The sequence below is a fragment of the Anolis sagrei genome, chromosome 6 (assembly GCF_037176765.1).
Source record: "Anolis sagrei isolate rAnoSag1 chromosome 6, rAnoSag1.mat, whole genome shotgun sequence".
NCBI lineage: Eukaryota > Metazoa > Chordata > Lepidosauria > Squamata > Dactyloidae > Anolis > Anolis sagrei.
In genome coordinates, this window is record NC_090026.1 from 12,255,149 (window position 1) to 12,274,798 (window position 19,650).

Here is a 19,650-nt window from a genome sequence, read left to right on the forward strand (position 1 = left end):
TATCATGTCTTCTCTCAACCTTCTCTTCTTGCAGGTTAAACATAGCTCTTTAAGCAATTCCTCATAGATACACACACTTGTGTGCATCTCATCTTCCTTATGTATACATGGATTCTTTTTTTGATGCTATGGAGAAAGGTATCCCCTTCTTTCCTCCATACCATCCATCACCACCACCCTGGCTACCTGAACAGACTCCAAAACCCCATGCATGGCTATTCCATGCTTTGGGGGAAGTGGGCAGGATCACAGAAGTGCTTGGTTGGGGTCCCTGAAGCATGACTTGAAATGATGTCAGTGCTGAACCCTGCCTGAGCCTTCTGCATGTCTATGCTGCTGGAATCATTTTGGATCTGGCTGCAGTCCTGCTCCTTTGCCATGAACCATGGAGTAGCCATGTGTAGGATTTCAGCGTCTGTTTAGTAAATTATAGTGAGGGGAGAGGATATGGTTTAGCCTAGCACAGGTCTACGCAATGCTGAAAAATACATACAACATTGTGGTCACTGTCTGCTTTTCAAACCATATATGAAGTGTTGCAACTGCAGTCAGTTTGGTTTGGTGGTGTGAGTGTTGGACTGAGAATGAATTTACACAGATACTCATCCCAGAGCGGGCCTGGCAATGGCTGTGAAACAGATAATGTGTAGTCTCTAGTAAAATGGCATTATATTCTCAATGAATACAATTTATTTGTTTCTCAATTCCAAGCTCGCCACTCCTCACAACTCTATTGCGTACTCTATTATGTTTGTATTGAGCCTAAATACCCTAAAAGCAACAGATTCCTTCTGATATTGGCAGCTAAGAACTTCATCACATTCAACCCCACTCCCCATCCATATAAATAAAAATGTAATGTTTTTATGTGGGATGAACATAACTCAAAAACCACTGGACGAATGGTCACCAAATGTAAACACAATGCACCTATCAGGCCAATAAGGGACCATCACTCATAAAAACTTCTGAAAAACACAGCAGAAGAGACTCTAAAAAGTCAAAAAACCTCAAAAATTGCATTACAACGAATGTGCAAAACCACCTTTTGAAGCTTACAGATACCTAACAGTTCATCCATTGGATCTAGCGAATTTGGAATCAAGAGAAATGCAGGTACTAAAACAAAGGAAAAAATCCTTTAGTAAAATCCCATTGATTACAATAGGTCTACTCTAGCATTACTAAAACTAGATTCAGCTCTGTGATTCTGTATGTGGAACATATTTTTGCCTGGCATAGCTATGAAGAACCTATAATTTTGATAGGTGATTACTACCATAGCAATTTTGAAATTAGTCAGGACTATGTTGACTTCTTCTCAAGGCCTCGAAGGAATTCTAGACGCCACTAGGAGAACTAGGAAATCAATATTAAAACTGCTCTTAATATTCTCAATGCCTGGAGATTTCTAACTGCAGAGATCTATCAATCCATTTCCCCGATCTATTTCCAACGATCTTCAGGCTGTGTTTCAGAAGTGATTGACTGTGATGCAAAAGATGTATTGTTTCTCTGAACATCTATTTTCTTTGAAGCTGATGGTTTTTCTGGCTTTGGTTTTGGTGCTGCTCCCAGTGGGTGTATGCAGCCTTCTTCCTGATCCTGAATGTGCCGTCAGCAAGCCTCTACCCATTCTTCATGATTATTACTACACAGGAGACTTGATCATTCCTGTAGTCATTTCTCAGCTACTCCTCATTTATGAAGACATAGATTTCACGAAAGATCCTAATCAGCTATTTTTTGAGTACATCTCGTAAGTAGTTGAATGTTTTACTTATATAATTTATTAATTCTGTTTCACAGTTCTCTTTAGCTATATCGCTGTATCATTTTGGGAATAAAGTCATAAGGAGGAACCATATCATCTTGACACTCTTCTGAACCATAGAGTAACAGTCATTTGGTGGCAGGTTTGAACACTGATAATTGTGAGTGTTTCTTTACATGTGTCAGCTGCCGTGTGTCAACCTCTTATCCATGTCATAATTGGCTGACAACCAGTCGTCCCATATCCATCACTCCATGATGCATATAACTGTGGGGCTATGGGGTGAAGTCCATTAAATACTATATGTTAAGTGTTTGAAATATCACAAGGCTCGTGTCTTTGCTGCAGAATGCTAACATAAATTTTCATGCCAATATTCACTACTAACTTCTAACTTCTAAAGAAAAGCCCTAAAAAGTTTGGGTCCTGCCTCTCACTCCCACCTCCATCACAAGCCTGGTTGTTGGGGATGAGGGAGAGGGCCTTCTTGGGGGTGCCCCCCCCCCCAGTTCTGGAACTATCTCCCCAGGGAGATTAGACTGGTGCCCACCCTGTCCACTTTTCGTGAAGACATAAAAGTGTGAATGTTCCACAGTGTCTTTGATTAAACAGCTCACTAGATAATTTTGCCCTCCTAGCCATAACCCAATATCTGGCTTCTGCACTTTACCACTGTTGCCTATCCTATAGATATATCCTAGCCCTATCATCTGACTCCTGCACTTTTCCCATTGCCCTGTCTATGCAACCACAACTTCATTGCACAAGCCCCTGCCTGCCTGAGTCTAGTATTTGATTATTATATCAGTCTATGGTTGATTGATAATGTCATTTAATGTTGTTTTTATGTTATTTTATGATGTTATTCATGTACATTTTACTGTACTATGCTTTAATTCTGTAGTTATTATTATTATTACTAGCTGTACCCACCACATGTTGCTGTGGCCATCCTTCCCTCCCTCTTTCTTTCCTCCTTTCTTTCCCTCCCTCCCTCCCTTTATTCTTTCCTTCTCTTCCCTTCCTCCCCCCTTTCTTTCCTTTCCTCTTTCTCCCCTTTCTTCCTTCTCTATCTATTCTTGGACTGCAACTCCCAGCAGTTCTCCTGATCAATCTATCTATCTACCTACCTATCTATCTCTATCTAATATCTCTATTTATTTATCTATCTGGAGGATTGCTGGAAGTTGCAGTCCAGGAATACGAAAATGGAAATATGCAGGGATTGGGATGCTCTCAAAGAAATCCAAGGAGAAGCAGCTTGCATTTTGGAAGCAGTACATTTGGATCATCCTCCACTCCTAAAAGGCCTGGTTTAGAGGATGCTGCGAGCTGTTGTCTGAAAGAGAGTGTGGATATGCTATTGTGTGTTTTGTTTGCCAGGGGGAGGTATTTTGAACATGTGCTGTAGCATCTTTTTGCTTTTTTTTTTGGCTTTTTAAGTCCCTTCCACTGTGTTTTTCTGTGTTTTATGAGTGATGGTCAGTCATTGGCCTGATAGGTGTATTGTGTCCAAATTTTGTGTCAATTCGTCCAGTGGGTTTTAAGTTATCTTAATTCCACAAATGAACATTACATTTCTATTTATATGGATGATGATGATGATGATTATGGGATGGTACTTTAAGAAGCCCATCCCTTTCCTGAACTAGGGCTCCACATTATATCATGATGCAATGTTTTATTCAGCATGTTATGAGTTATTGTTCTATACTGATGCAGATAGTTTGAAGTGTGGCATATAATTCTCATTACAGAGGGGTCACTCAGTTTTACCAGCACATCCTGGCCGTGGAGTTTGCTGTAAAGGAGATAAATGAGAATCTCCAGATCTTACCTAATGTCACTGTGGGCTTTCATATCTACAACAACAATTTTCATCCAATTTGGACCTATCTAGCCACAATGAAGCTTCTCTCAACAAGAGACAGAGTTGTCCCTAACTTCAAATGCGATACCCAAAAGATATTGCCAGCAGTCATTGCGGGACCCAACTCTAACATTTGCTTCCACATGTCATGCATCCTGAGCATCTACAAAATTGCTCAGGTAAGAACAAGGTAGTTGGAAGGAAGGTTAGAACATGGAAATTTGGAAGAAGGTCTAGGTGACCTATCCTAGTTTAAATGAAAGTTATTTCTTCAGGTGTACCATTTTGGGTTATTATAATAAGTAAATAAATAAATATTTTGGGTTATTACAGGTGGAGGAATGTAGCACCTCCATCGGCCATAGATCCTGCCAGAAGCCACCTATTTGTCCTAAAACGGGTGCTCCTCCCATATAACCATTGAGTTCAAGGAATCTGCCTCAGTGATTTGAAGGACTAAATCTCCCTTTATGAGGCCATTAGACCTTCTTAGACTCATTGATTGTAACAAGGGAGAAGAGCTCCTTGGTGGCTCCTCAAAGACTTTGGAACGTGCTCCTTAGAAATAGCATGATAAACTCATCTTTGGTCTATTCAATCAGCAAATTGAAATATCTTTAAGCTCTTGGGCATTTACAAATGTGTGAGCACAAACACTTTTTATGTTTCACGTATCTGCAGATAATTTTCAATGGTAAGCAAATAGTATTTTGGCGCCCCCCCCCCCCAAACTTTGATATATATTTTCTGTTCGTCGTGGGAGTTCTGTGTGCCATATTTGGTTCAATTCCATCATTGGTGGAGTTTAGAATGCTCTTTGATTTTAGGTGAACTATACATCCCAGTAACTATAACTCACATATGTCAAGGTCTATTTTCTCCCAAGAGCACCTCAAGAGTGCCCCTGGGCAAAAGCAACTATACTGCAAATGCTTACTTTGCGTAATGGGTTGAGCCGCCCCTACGTATCTGTAAACCTTTCATTTTATTCTTCCCTGGGTTTTATTCCCAGATCACATACAGCTCTGCTACAGAAGAGAATGACCAAAATGGGGCTGCCTTCTTCCACTGGATGTTCCCAAATGGGAATAAGCAGTACAGGGGCCTGCTGAACTTGTTGCTCCATTTTAGTTGGTTTTGGATTGGAGTGATCTATGACGAAGTGGAGAGTCTAGAAAAGTTTGTGTTGGAGTTGCTTCCATTGTTTTCTCAGAATGGTATTTGCACAGACATCATTGAGAAATTACCAACAAAAAGTTTTCAGAATGGTGTCACTGAAGGGATAACCGACTGGACTGTCACATTTCAGCATGTCTTCAGCAGTACGGCCACTGCCATGATCTTTCATGGTGAAGTTCAGAGTATGAGTTATTTAAGAACTATGGAGCACCTTTTCAAATTCGAAGGCACATCAGTTCAAGACAAAAGAAAAGTTTGGATTATGACAGGGGAGATTGATTTCACATCATCTCTCTATCAAAGATCAATGGGCATACATTTCCTCCATGGTGCTCTATCCTTGACACTTAATTCGAAAGAGGTGTTAGGATTCAGACAGTTTCTTCAGACAAGAAGCCATACCTCAGAAAAGAGGGATGGCTTTGTTACGGCTTTCTGGCAAGAGGCATTTAATTGCTCATTCTCCACCTCTGCCCTGGATGAACTGGATGAGAACATCTGCACTGGCGAAGAGAAACTGGAGACTCTTCCAAGCTCGGTTTTTGAAATGAGCATGTTTATCCACAGCTATGCCATTTATAATACAGTCTATGCCCTGACATATGCTTTCCATGCCATGCATTCATCCCCATCAAAGAGGAGAGCGGTGATGACCGGAGGGAGAAGGAGTATCTTAACTCCACAATCATGGCAGGTACTGTCCTTAACAGGAGGCCTCACATATATTAATGGAACAGCCGTCATCAGTTGCATATGATGTAGGAGACAATAGACTTCACCACATCAGTTAAATTCCACTGAATTCTACATTTAAAATCTGGGCATCCACTGGGGTTACTACTAGGGTTGGATAGGTTAGTTCTGAAGAGGTTAAAAGTCATAAAAAAATTCCAACTTTTGACTTCCAAAGCAGTTTTTTATATAATAATTTTTATTGATTTATCACAATTGCTACATTTGTTATACATTTGTTATTACTGTTACGTTTTGTACAACACACTCTTTAACATGTTATTTTATTGTTTTGCTTAAACATTTTCCCCCTTTTTATTTTCACCACAGTGCTCCCCTCCACCCGTCTCAAGCCACAATTTTTACATATCATCTGTCCAAAATCTCATTTCTTCTTGTGATGGTAACTTTCCTTCCTTATTTTTAAACCATTTACAACAAATTTTCCCCATACAGCATCAAAGTCGCTTTGCTTCCATATACCTTTTTTAACCTTTAATATGCATGTCAGCTTATCGTTTATTGCTAATTTCCATGCTTCCTTATACCACTCCTCTATTTGTATATTCATTTCTTTTTTCCAATTCCTTGCTATGAGCAATCTTGCTATTGTTAATAAGTTTGTTATCGCTTCTTTATCCTCCTTTTTCAATTGCTTATTATTATATAATGATAATAAAGCTATTCTAGGACTTTTATCAATTTTCATATTCATTATATCTTCTATTTCTCTAAATACTTTCTCCCAAAAGTTATTTACATATTTACATTGCCACCACATGTGTATATATGTTCCTGGTTCTTGACACCCTCTCCAACAATTTTTAGAATTATTTTTATTCATATATGCTATTCTTACTGGTGTCAGATACCACTTCCATAGATTTTTTAAATGTCTTTGTCCCCATAATTGTTGCCACTCTATTTCACTTATTTTTATCCCTAAATCTTCTTCCCAAATCTCTTTAAGGGTGTTCTTTTTTTATTTTTCCCTCCTTCATTTCAATTAATATCTTATAAATTTTGCTAATTATACCTCTCAAGTTTTCATGTTCTTCTACAGCCCTTCCCTTCTGTATTATTTGTTCAAATTGGTTAAGTTGGCTTCCATTTCTATTATTTTTCCCCATTTTTAAAGCCACTGTTCTAATTGTATACAATGGAACCATGTCAATTTTATTTCTTTAAACTCTTCCATCATCATTTCCTTCTTCATTCCCACCTTCATCCAGTCCCCTATCCTATCTAAAAAAATGTCCCTTACCTTTTTGTCCATTACTTTTTAAAAAATTTTTTGGAAACTTCTTTTCCATCACTATTGGGGTTATAATTGACCCCTCCCTTATTAACTTCCTCCTATATTTGTTCCATACTTCTAATATATTGCTCAACATTGGGTTTCTAATTTCCCTCATTTTTTTTCTAGTAAGCTGTTTAAAAAATATATTCCAAATTTCATCTTCCACTTTTTCTGAATCATTACTAAGCCAATCTATTCCCTCTTTTTTAACCATTCCTTCTATAGCCAGGCTTAATCTACTTGCTTCATAATATTTTTTAATATTAGGTAGTGCTAATCCGCCCTCTTTTTGTGATCTATACCATAACTGTTTATTTAATCTGTTTCTTTTACTTCCATTACAATACTTATTAATCATTTGTTGCCATCTAGGTAGTTCTTCTTCTGTGATTTGAAGTGGTAGCATCCTAAATATAAAGTTTATCTTTGGAAGTATTTTCATTTTTACTAATGCTATTCTTCCAAACCAGGATAGACGTATATCTTCATACTCTATTAATTTTTTCTGAACCTCTTTCCTTAATGTTACTACATTTACCTCTTCCATTTCTTTTAAATCCTTTGTTATTATTACTCCCAAGTATTTTAATTTATTCTTAATTCTTATTCCCATTTTACTCTGTTCTATAAAATCTTTTTCTTCTTCCTTTGTATAGTTAAGTAGCATCATTTCTGACTTATTCCAATTAACTTGTAGGCCCGTTGTTTTCCCAAATATCTCCAAATGTTCTTTTATTTTATCCATTTTCTCTACTATGTTTTCTGTAAATAACAATGTATCATCAGCAAATAAACTCACCTTCTGCTTCTCCTTTTTTCCTAGCCCTTCAAGATTCTTATCATTCCTTATACCATTAGCAAACAGTTCTATCACCATAGCAAATAATATCGGCGACAAAGGGCATCCTTGTCTCGTTCCTCTAGTCACTTTTATTTCATTTGTCACTCCATCGTTTATGGTTACCACTGCTGAATTCCTTGAATAAAATTGTTTTAAGATTCCTTTTATTCTATTTCCCATTCCGAATTTATTCAGAATTTCCCTTAATGTCTCCCATTCCACACAATCAAACGCTTTAAAAATATCTAATGATAATATCCCTACTTTTTCCTTGCCCTCTTTAGCCAAATAATTTTTTTAATACTCTCCCTTTCAGATTTGACATTTGTCTTCCTTTTACAAACCCGCACTGATCTTTTTTTATATACTTATACATGCATTTATTCATTCTATTAGCTATTATCACAGACAAAATATTTGCATCCTGATTAACTAACGATATGGGCCTGTATGACCCCGGGTCTGTTAAATCTTTGTCAGGTTTGGGTATTAATGATCTCCTCCATGATTCTTCCATGATTCTGGTATTTTATCTCCCTTCATTATTCCATTATACAATTCTAATAATTTTGGAGTTAAAACTTCTCTGAAGCTTTGACTTCCAAAGCAGTTTTGAACCATGCAGTAAAGGTGGGAGGGGAAAATCCGAATTTGGACCATTTACCATTTTTGTAAATATTTCATAATGTTCTGATTTCTCCCAAGGTTATTTTAATTTTAATTTTCACAACCATTAAGAAACTTTGGTAAAGCCTAAAAAGTTTTAAAATCTCATGGTTTCCCCCAGTGATGCAAAGAGGGATGAGGTGGGCATGGCTAAGCACAGCCATTGTTGTAGTTTGTGAAGGCCAGGCCCCCAATGGTAGAGACTGCAAAAGGCCCTGCTGTTAAACTACATTTCCCACACTGCCTTGCTGCTCGTTAGCCAAAATGGCCGAAGGACCCCTATAGCTCAGTAGCTATCTGTAGCAGTCTTCATCTAAATATAAAATAAACTGATTGAATCAATCTACAAAGGTGTCTAAAGAGAAGGCAGCAAAGCAATAAGCAACCCTAACCCTTTCTTTTTCTGTCATCCCTGCAATAAAGATACACGCCCATCACAAAAGGGGAGCCTCCATGACTCTCCACACCTTCGTTTTTGGCAAAAATGTGTGCCTTGGTTCCCCATGTCCTGTTTGCCATTATTTGCCACCATTTGCCATGATTTTTCCTTTTGCCATTTTCCCCTGGCAGGTATCAAACTTGTGACCTCCTGGTTCTGGGGTGGAGCGCTCTCTCAGGGAGCCACCAGCCACTCTGCGGCAATAGCAATTTCGAACTTATACTTATTAACTTCCCAGTGGGAATCCAGTTCTTCTTTTTCCGTTCTGGCCCTGATTCTCCCAAAACTTGAAGACATCCCTTTCTTCATCCCACGCTTAGTCCCCTAGAAAAACACTGAGGGATGGTGGGTGAGGCCTAATGTCTCCTAAATGCACTAGAAAAGTAAATCAATGTGGTAACAAGTAGGGAAAACAACCTTTTTAAAAACTAAATGTATTCAGACACAACTCTCCTCTCTTTCAAACACTTCCCATCTTAATGTGAAGTCCTAAGCGCTGTTTTGCACTATGCAAATATGCAAATATAGGATTATGATTCCATTTTAATTATAATCCTTTGGATTCCTGATTTGCAGTTTCAGGAATTTAGAACATTTAGAACTACTAAACTCACCACAAGTTCTAGAAAATTAAATCTCTGAGGATGCCTGTCATAGATGCAAGCAAAACATCAGGAGGGAATGCTTCTAGAACATGGCCATACAGACCAAAAACCCTTCAACAACCGAGTGATTCCGACCATGAAAGCCTTCGACAATACAGTGGAATAATAATTTGCGTAGTGCAAAAGATCCCCAAGTTAACCTACAAGATTTCTTTGTTTTCTGATATACAACAATTTGTCTGTGCTTTGAATTCAGATCCATTTTTTTACTACATTCTGTATTTACACATGGATACATACCTGGGAATCTAAAGGTAAACTGAACTTTCCGCCAAGGTGTTTGCAAATCTCATAACTTTTGTATGTGAGAATGAAGGAAGTAAAGATTAATAATTCTAAGAGATATCTTCCTGATCATTGTCACAAGCATTAATCTGACTAAATCTTTTTAAAAGGGACACTTAACTCAAACCATTATCACACAAAGTACATATGCTTTTGTGGCTGTGTTTCTTCCATTTAGATCTCCCACTACCTGAGAAGTCGGTCATTCAACAACAGTGCTGGGGAGTTTTCCATTGACCAAAATGGAGAAGTTGTTGGTGGATATGATATTATTAATTGGGTCACTTTCCCAAATCTGTCTTTTCTTCGCATTAAAGTTGGATATGTAGATTTACAGGATTCCACAGGTGTATCCTTCAACATTGATGAAGATGCCATTGAATGGCCTAGCATATTTAACCAGGCAAGGTCTACATAGATGTTCACAATACATGTGTATTTAAAGTAACGTATTATCTGTGCACTTGATATCTCTATTTTTGGGAATGGATTGGAATTAATGTTGCCTTTTTTCCTTCTATGATGCCATTCTCTTTAGAATTTGTAGGGAAGACAAGTACCTGATTTATTATTTTACTTGCAATAGCAAGAAAAATAATAAATTATAATAACAACACCTTATTTATATTCTGTCCTCTCTTCCCAAGGGGAAGAGCTGATGGCTCTTTGTCATAGAATATGGAGCAACACCACCCCCCTGTGGTCGGACTCAAGCACAACCTCCAAGGTGCCAACAAGCTGGACATTGACACAATATGCCTCATTTCTGTTCTGTCTCTGCCCTGCCTATCCAAAATGGCACTGAATGTTAGCCATGGATGTGTACTGTGTCCTCTCTTCCCCTTGGGAAGCCATGAAAGCCTTCAACAATACAATGTTATTGTCATTGAATTTCAGAATGCTGAAATATTTCTCTCTTTCATTTATGAACAGACACGGCCATTATCACTATGCAATGACCATTGCTCCCCAGGATATAGAAGGGTAGAGGTAGAAGGGAAGCCATACTGTTGCTATGATTGCCTTCCATGTCCTGAAGGGGAGATTTCCACCCAGACAGGTAGGAGATGAGGCTTTCCCCCCAGCATTTCCACCTCAAGGCAGACAATTCCTAGATCAAATCTTACTTTCATCAAGCCATGAGCCATTACTTTTTTTAAAAAAAATGTTTTATTGAGTTCTTGTGGGTTTTTTCGGGCTATATGGCCATGTTCTAGAGGCATTTCTCCTGACGTTTCGCTTTCACTGAGGATGCTTGCCATAGATGCAGGCAAAACGTCAGGAGAAATGCCTCTAGAACATGGCCATATAGCCCGAAAAAACCCACAAGAACTTAATGATTCTAGCCATGAAAGTCTTCGACAATGTTTTATTGGTTTTTTTCCCCACTCCCACCCTCCCCTCCTTATACATGCAATTTATACATCAAACTACAGAAGTTACCTTTGAAATATCAGTCTCACTCTGTATTTATCTACTCCACATCTTAGCACATTCTCTAAATAATTCCTAACTGCTTCCCACATCCAGCTATTGTAACCTTTTCAATTTTGTCTATATTATTCCATTTGCAATTTGTTATTTCCACATTTAACATATTAACTATTTAGTTATACCAATTAATCAGTGTCCATTTTGTTTTATCTTTCCATCCCTTCACTGAAACAATTTGTGCACGCGGTATTAATTTATCAATCCAATTTTCCTTTTGCATATTCTTCACGCTGTTGTGGACTCTACTCCTGGCTCCAAACTGCTTCTTGGGTCCCGAGTAGACCTACCAGTCAAGGCTTTGTAGATTCTCCAGCTGGAGTCCTTTGGAACTGTTTTCCCCCAGAATTTCCCCTGGATGCTGTGAGAAACAAAGCTTCTCTACAGGTGGAGCTAATCCACGTCCTGTAGCTAAGCTTTCCAATGCAAGACTGACCTAAAATGGCTGTGTTTTAAATTAAAATAGCCACACCACGTGCTCTGTTTGAACCTCTATGTTCATAACCCTGACTCCAAATCCTGTCATTAAATAGTGGAGTACTGTCCCACAATCTTTTATGTGATTCTTGTGCAAAAAGATCATCTACCTTGTTATCTTTCACCATTTTAATCAGTTTTGCTCTTTGTTGTGGAGCTGATAAACCGTTACTGTTATGTGACATAATTACAATTTTACCCATAACAAAATATTGTTTGCAATTACTCTCCTGTAGTTGCTTGTCTTCCCCTCCCCCTCCCCAAATCCCCTCAGTCCAGTCTTCTCCCTCCTCCCCTCAGAGGAAGACCTGAAAAAGAATTCCGTTTGTTCTCTTTCATCCCCAGACTCCCCCTTGGTGGCTGCGTAGCCCTTATCCAGCTCCCCCCTCCTGCAAGTTCTTAAATCCCATTTATTATAGTTCTGTTATTTTAGGCTGCTCTTTTCTTATATTGATGTCTTTATTGATGTCTTTAAGGCTGATGCATCGTGGTAGAGTCGTAGATTTGGAAGTGCAAGGCCCCCTCTTCTCTTGTTGTCACAGAGGTTGACAAAGCTTATTCTATGTCTCCCTCCCTTCCATATAATTTTTGATGTCTTTATGCCAGCTTTCATATGTGTTTCTTGTTTTAATGATGGGGAGAGTCTGAAAGAGATACAGCATGTCAGGGAGGATATTCATTTGTATTGCTGCTTATTCTCCCTAGGAGGGAGAGTTTTAGTGGTTCCCATCTTTTCAGTTTCTCTCTCATTTGTGGCCATTTTCTCTCGTAGTTGTTCTTGTATAGCTGAGCATTTTTCGCTGTTAGGATGACCCCTAAATATTTCACTTTTTTAACTATTCTGACCTCAGTTCTTTTTAGAAGTTCTTCTTCTTTCTTTTTGGCAATATTGTATTCTCTTATATTTAACTTCCTATTATTATTTTTGCCTTGTTGTTACTAATTCTAAGTTGTAATCTCCCGCACAATACAATTTCCGTTATGCAAACTTATCCACCTTTCTAAATACTTGTTTTATATACATTTTTATTTTTGTTTGGGGCATATATACAGACCAAAGTCATTCTAATTTTTCCTATTTTTCCTTTTATCATTACCCACCTCCCCTCTGAATCCTTTTTTACTTTTTCCACCTGGAAATCTATTGTGTTTTTAATTAAAGTAGCCACACCACGTGCTCCTTTTGAACCTCTAGATTCATAAACCTGACTCCAAATCCTGTCATTAAATAGTGGAGTACTGTCCCACAATCTTTTATGTGATTCTGGTGCAAAAAGATCATCCACCTTGTTATCTTTCACCATTTTCATCAGCTCTTTGTTGTGGAGCTGATAAACCATTATAGTTATGCGACATAATTACAATTTCACCCATAACAAAATATTGTTTGCAATTACTCTCCTGTAGTTTCTTTTCCCTCCTTGCTTGTCTTCCCCTCCCCAAATCCCCTCAGAGTCCAGTCTTCTCCCTCCTCCCCTCAGAGGAAGACCTAAAAGAGAATTCTGTTTGTTCTCTTTCATCCCCAGACTCACACCTGGTGCGTAGCCCTTCTACAGCTCCCCCCTCCTGCAGGTTCTTAAATCCCATTTATCATAGTTCTGTTATTTTAGGCTGCTCCTTTCTTATATCCCCATAGTGGATCTTGTTTCCATTTTTCTTGATTCTTCTCTAAGCTTCTTTCGTTTCAATTCCTGATTCTCTTTCTCAAAATTCTGTAGTTGCTGCAAATTCATTGCCTTCAGATCTCCTAAAGATCTTTTCTCTTGTCCCTGATTCTCTTCCTTGTCCTTCGCATCTCCAACAGCAAATAGTGTTTGAGGTGAACATAACTCTGTCAGTCCACATCCTTCTGCATCTCTTGCCTCCAAATCTGTTATCTGTCCAGCTGTCTTGTGAGTGTCCTTGACATTTTTACTCCTTTCCTTTCTCCATATGGAACTCTGAGCTTCTTCTTCTTTATCTGACTCTCCGTTCCATCCAATGCTCCCCCCTCTGTAACTAGTCTTAGTTGCCTGAGCATTTTCCTCCCACTCTCCAGATCAGTCGCTTTGTATAATTTACTGTTCTTATAGATGATCAAAGTTGCTGGAAAAGCCCAGGTGTAGCACTGGCCCTTCTTTTCTAGGGTTCTTGTAATTTCCCTCATTTCAGCCCTTTTACTCAATGCCTCTGGTGATAGATTCAAGAGTGTCCAAACCGTTTTACCAGCAAAGGTCAAGTTAATTTTCTTTAGCTTCCAAAAGACAACTTCTCTATCTGCCTCCCTTGTAAATGAATTAAAATGTCTTAGGGTGTTTTTTCCCCTCTGTAAGCCCAATGCTCTCTCTCTAACTGTTCTGATGAAATTTGAGTCAATGTCTGTAAACATATAACAATATCATCTTTCAAACTCTCCTTAATTTGGAAATTTTCCCCTCCTCCTCCACTCAAACATATGTTTGCATGTCTGGAACGATCTGCCAGGTCAGCGATTTTGTCTAGGAGTTGTTGATTTGCATATATTAAATTAAGTATCTCTTCTTTTTGTTTCCTAGACTCCTCTGCCACCTCCTTGATCATTCCCTCATATTTTTCCACCCTACCTTCGATCAATCTGAGTCAGGAACTCATCACTTTAATTTGCTCCTTTATTTCATCACTTCCTTCTCTTAAGCAATCAGTACTTATTTTGAGTTCTTGCAAGTTTTTCATGATTCTGTCCAATTTATCTCCCCACTCTGCTCTCTCCGCCATCACAAAAACTTACTTGCAGTTCTTTTCTCCGCTGGCCTGTTTTATTCTTCTTAGATTTTATTTATTTATTTATTTAGCAATTTTGTATACCGGTCTTCTCCCCTCTATCGGGGGACTCGGGCCGGTTTCCAACAATAAAATCACAAAACAATCCTTAAAAACATCATATAACATATTCAATTAAAACGTTATAACAGCAAAATGCAATCACATAATAACAATGGTCAGTCGTCATAGTGAATTCATTGTCCATCATTCATCGTCATCTATCCGATCACAGAAATATTGATTCACTCGTCGAAAGCCAAACCCCATAGCCAGGTTTTCACCCGTTTTCTGAACGAGAGAATGGAGGGGGCAGTTCTGATCTCCAGTGAGAGAGTGTTCCAGTGTCGAGGGGCCACTACCAAGAAGGCCCTGTCCCTCATCCCTACCAGACGCGTCTGAGAGGCCGGTGGGATCGAGAGCAGGGCCCCTCCAGACGATCTTAACAACCTAGATTTATAGCTCCAGGCACATCTCACTATGACCTCTTTGGTTTCTATTTCAGTCTGGGTCCAGGTTGAGGAGAAATTTATGTATCTATGGTCTCATTAGGATTTTTAAAGCTTTTATTCCTTTGCAATTAGAGAGCTGTAACTCATATGTAACTGTGTTAACTGTAACTTCAGTCATTAGTGACCTAGGACACAAATAGATCCTGGACAATGCTTATATTAACATACCTCCAAATGAATGTGGCAACCTTCCTAGAATCATAGATTCATAGGATTGGAAGAGACCACAAAGGCCATCCAGTCCAACCCACATCCATGTTCCTGCACTCAATCAAAGCACCTGTTCAGATTCTGCTATACCTTATGTAAAACTATGAAAATCTGAGGCTTGCTTTTTAGGACTACTCACCATAGAACAACCAAATACGTAATTTTTGCCTGAGTTCACATTTATTTTTTTTCCAGACGTGGACAGATGTTTTCCATGTCAAGAGGGCTATTATGCAAACAAGGACCATGACCTTTGCCTTCGAAAGGTTGTAACATTCTTGTCTTATGAGGAACCTTTGGGAATTGGTTTGGCGACTTCTGCCATTGTCCTCTCTTTCATGACCGCTTTGGTGTCAGCAATCTTTGTGAAGTACCATAACACACCCATTGTGAAAGTGAACAATCGGATGCTCTCCTACACCCTTCTCATCTCCCTCCTGCTCTCCTTCCTCTGCACTTTGCTATTCATTGGCCGACCTCAGAAGATGACCTGTCTCCTCCGACAAACAGCTTTTGGAATTGTCTTCTCTGTGGTTATTTCTTGCTTGCTGGCTAAAACCACCACCGTTGTGATAGCCTTTATGGCCAATAAGCCAGGATCCACAATGAATAAATGGATGGGGAAAAGGCTGGCCACATCCATTGTTCTTTCATGCTCCCTTACTCAAGCCATGATCTGTACACTGTGGTTGGCAACTTCACCACCATTCCCAGACTCTGACACAGAATCACATACTCAGAATAGTGTATTGGAATGCAATGAAGGGTCTGACATGTTTTATTGTGTCCTGGGTTTTATGGGCTTCCTGGCTATTATCTGCTTGAATGTAGCATTCCTGGCAAGGAAGTTACCTGATAGCTTTAATGAAGCCAAGTTTATCACCTTCAGCATGTTGCTGTTTTGCAGTGTCTGGCTAACCTTTGTTCCAACCTACCTTTCCACCAAAGGCAAATACACGGTGGCTGTGGAGATCTTCTCCATCTTGGCTTCCAGTGCTGGGTTACTAAGTTTTATCTTTTCCCCCAAATGCTATATTATACTTTTTAGGCCTGAGCAGAACAAAAGAGAGCAGCTAATGAAAAGGAAAGGTTAGACAATGCTTTCTGTTTTCCTTTTTGATTGACAATTGATATCTGGATGTATATATGATAATCTTTCTGATTTCGATGAGGTTGCCACAATGATTTTTGGGTACAATTAATGGTTCAGACCTGTTTCTTTAATGTGTCATCCACCACAAATGAGCCCTAATCAGTTCAGATCCAGGCTATTTACAGAACCACATCTCCGTTTACAAACCAGCTTGAACGATGCAATTTGCGGAGGAGGCCCTGCTCTTGGAAGAAGAAAGTGGACTTTCTTCATGATCGCTCTCTACCTCTGGAACTCCCAAAAGAACAAAAAACTCATTGCCTTTAAAAAGTTTCTAAAACACACCTCTGCACTTTGTTGTACATAGAGGAGGAAAACTAATATGTCTCGATGTGTAACTTCATTTAGATATATTAAATCTTTTTAGCTACTGAACTGTTCTCAGTCTGTAAACTGTTGGGAACCATCTTACCTACAAACATGCGTCTAATTATTTAAATTTTATCCTGTGTAAATTCATATTATATGATATGCTTGTTAGGGTTGTCAAGTTTTATTTTTTGGTTAATTTCTATTTGGTATTGAGTTTATACTAATGACTGTTCTGTTTTCTTTGATGTGTATTGTTTTGATGCAATTTGTTAAGATGTCTTTTTCCTGGCATGGAATGTTTTCCATAAGTGTTGGAAACCACCCTGAATCCCTTCAGGGAGATAAAGTGGTCTGTAATTAAAAGTTTTATTTATTATTGGGTTGTTGTAGGTTTTTTGGGCTGTATGTTCTAGAAGCATTCTCTCCTGATGTTTCACCTGAATCTGTGGCAGGCCTCCTCAGAGGTTGTGAGGTTATTTATTATATTTATCATTTATTATTTTCTGCCTAAAGTTCCAAAAAGCCTAGGAGAACTCTGCAGAATGAAGACAAACCAAGTCCTCAAAAGATGGCAACGTGCTTCTGAGATCTTTCAGCCTCTTTCATGAAAATAATACATCAATATAGTGAGATCTGTTTCCGTGGTCTGCAGCCACTCAAGAAACACTGGAAGTGATGGAAATCCCAGATGAAAGAGTGGGTGAGGGATAGACCAGCAATTTCAACTGCTTTTTTGTTTTGTTTTTGGTATTTCTTTATTCAAGCCATATTTGTACATGTAATTTACTTATTTTCTAATAAAGACAATGGTTTGAAAAAAGTTTTCTGTTTTTTCCTAAATTTCATGACTGATTCCTATTTCTGGGTTATTGCTAAGTCTCTTTCAGAGTAATAGACCATATCAAGTAATAGATAGACCATATCAACAATAAAAGACAAAAGACAAGTATACAAATACATGTTGTTGTTGTTCATTCGTTCAGTCGTCTCCGACTCTTCGTGACCTCATGGACCAGCCCACGCCAGAGCTCCCTGTCAGCCGTCACCACCCCCAGCTCCCTCAAGGTCAGTCCAGTCACTTCAAGGATGCCATCCATCCATCTTGCCCTTGGTCGGCCCCTCTTCCTTTTGCCTTCCACTTTCCCCAGCATAATTGTCTTCTCTAGGCTTTCCTGTCTCCTCATGATGTGGCCAAAGTACTTCAACTTTGTCTCTAGTATCTTTCCCTCCAGTGAGCAGTTGGGCTTTATTTCCTGGAGGATGGACTGGTTGGATCTTCTCGCAGTCCAAGGCACTCTCAGAACTTTCCTCCAGCACCACAGCTCAAAAGCATCGATCTTCCTTCGCTCAGCCTTCCCTAAGGTCCAGCTCTCACATCCGTAGGTTACTACAGGGAATACCATGGCTTTGACTAGGCGGATCTTTGTTGCCAGTCTGATGTCTCTACTCTATACAAATACATAAGAAACACAAATCCCTTGTTCAAGTAATTATTTGGTAAATTTGGATTAAATTAAATTACATAATGATTTTGAGGAATTTCTTTGCCATGACCAGAAGAGACCTCATGGGCCATCCAGTCCAACCCCCTGCCAAGAAGCAGGAATATTGTATTCAAATCACCCCTGACAGATGGCCATCCAGCCTCTGTTTAAAAGCTTCCCAAGAAGGAGCCTCCACCACACTCCAGGGCAGAGAGTTCCACTGCTGAATGGCTCTCACAGTCAGGAAGTTCTTCCTCATGTTCAGATGGAATCTCCTCTCTTGTAGTTTGAAGCCATTGTTCCGCGTCCTAGTCTCCAGGGAAGCAGAAAACAAGCTTGCTCCCTCCTCCCTGTGGCTTCCTCTCACATATTTATACATGGCTATCATATCTCCCCTCAGCCTTCTCTTCTTCAGGCTAAACATGCCCATCTTCTTAAGCCACTCCTCATAGGGCTTGTTCTCCAGACCCTTCATCATTTTAGTCGTCCTCCTCTGGACACATTCCAGCTTGTCAATATCTCTCTTGAATTGTGGTGCGCAGAATTGGACACAATATTCCAGGTATGGTCTAACCAAAGAAGAATAGAGGGGTAGCATGACTTCCCTAGATCTAGACACTATGCTCCTATTGATGCAGGCCAAAATCCCATTGGCTTTTTTGCCGCCACATCACATGGTTGGCTCATGTTTAACTTGTTGTCCACAAGGACTCCAAGATCTTTTTCCCATGTACTGCTCTTGAGCCAGGCGTCCCCCATTCTTTATAATGAATATAGATCTTTTAACACAAATGTTAAACACCAATCAAACAAAAAAAAAAAAAAGGAAAACAATGGACTGGTCACCCATTAAGGATTATATGAATAAGTAAAACATTACATTGATAGTGGATATTTAAGAAGAACTACAAGGAGATAATGTCACACCATGAGAGAACAGAAAACGAGAAAGCAGGTTCTAAACAGATCAAATGGAAAAAACAGAAGTCAACAGCCACAGTTGAGAAGACTGGAGGTCAAACTATTCAATCCCCCCTCGATATTTTTTCTTTTTCCTTCCCCTTTCTTCTTTTCCCTTCCTTGTCTTTTCCGTCCCTTCCCCCCCCCACCTTTTCCTCCCCCTCCCCAAGAACCCTTGGTCTTTTCCCTTTCTTAATTTCATCTATTTATTTATTTATTTTTCTTTCTTTTCCTTGTATTACATTTTATGTCATATTGAGTCTTCAATAAAAAAACGTATTTTTTTTAAAAAAAGAAACTGTGTCTACTACGTTTGAATCTTGCTGTCCCACCTTGAAAGGCAAGGAATGAGCTAGAGGTCTTCCATTGTACTTGGAAATACTAAAATAGACCAGTGGTTCTCAACTTGTGGGTCCCCGGGTGTTTTGGCCTACAACTCCTAGAAATCCCAGCTAGTTTACCAGCTGCTAGGATTTCTAGGAGTTGAAGGCCAAAACATCTGGGGACCCACAGGTTGGGAAC

General features: G+C 39.1%; 1 protein-coding gene across 1 annotated transcript; it reads left to right on the forward strand.

Annotated features, from left to right (window-relative positions):
* The first annotated feature begins 1,541 nt into the window (after positions 1-1,541).
* On the forward strand, positions 1,542-16,402 carry LOC132779239 (vomeronasal type-2 receptor 26-like). Its single transcript, XM_060782930.2, has 6 exons — positions 1,542-1,759; positions 3,532-3,823; positions 4,657-5,517; positions 9,930-10,154; positions 10,685-10,811; positions 15,415-16,402. The coding sequence occupies exons 1-6, from the start codon at positions 1,542-1,544 to the stop codon at positions 16,311-16,313; spliced, it is 2,622 nt and encodes an 873-aa protein (XP_060638913.2). The 3' UTR covers positions 16,314-16,402.
* Positions 16,403-19,650: the final 3,248 nt, after the last annotated feature.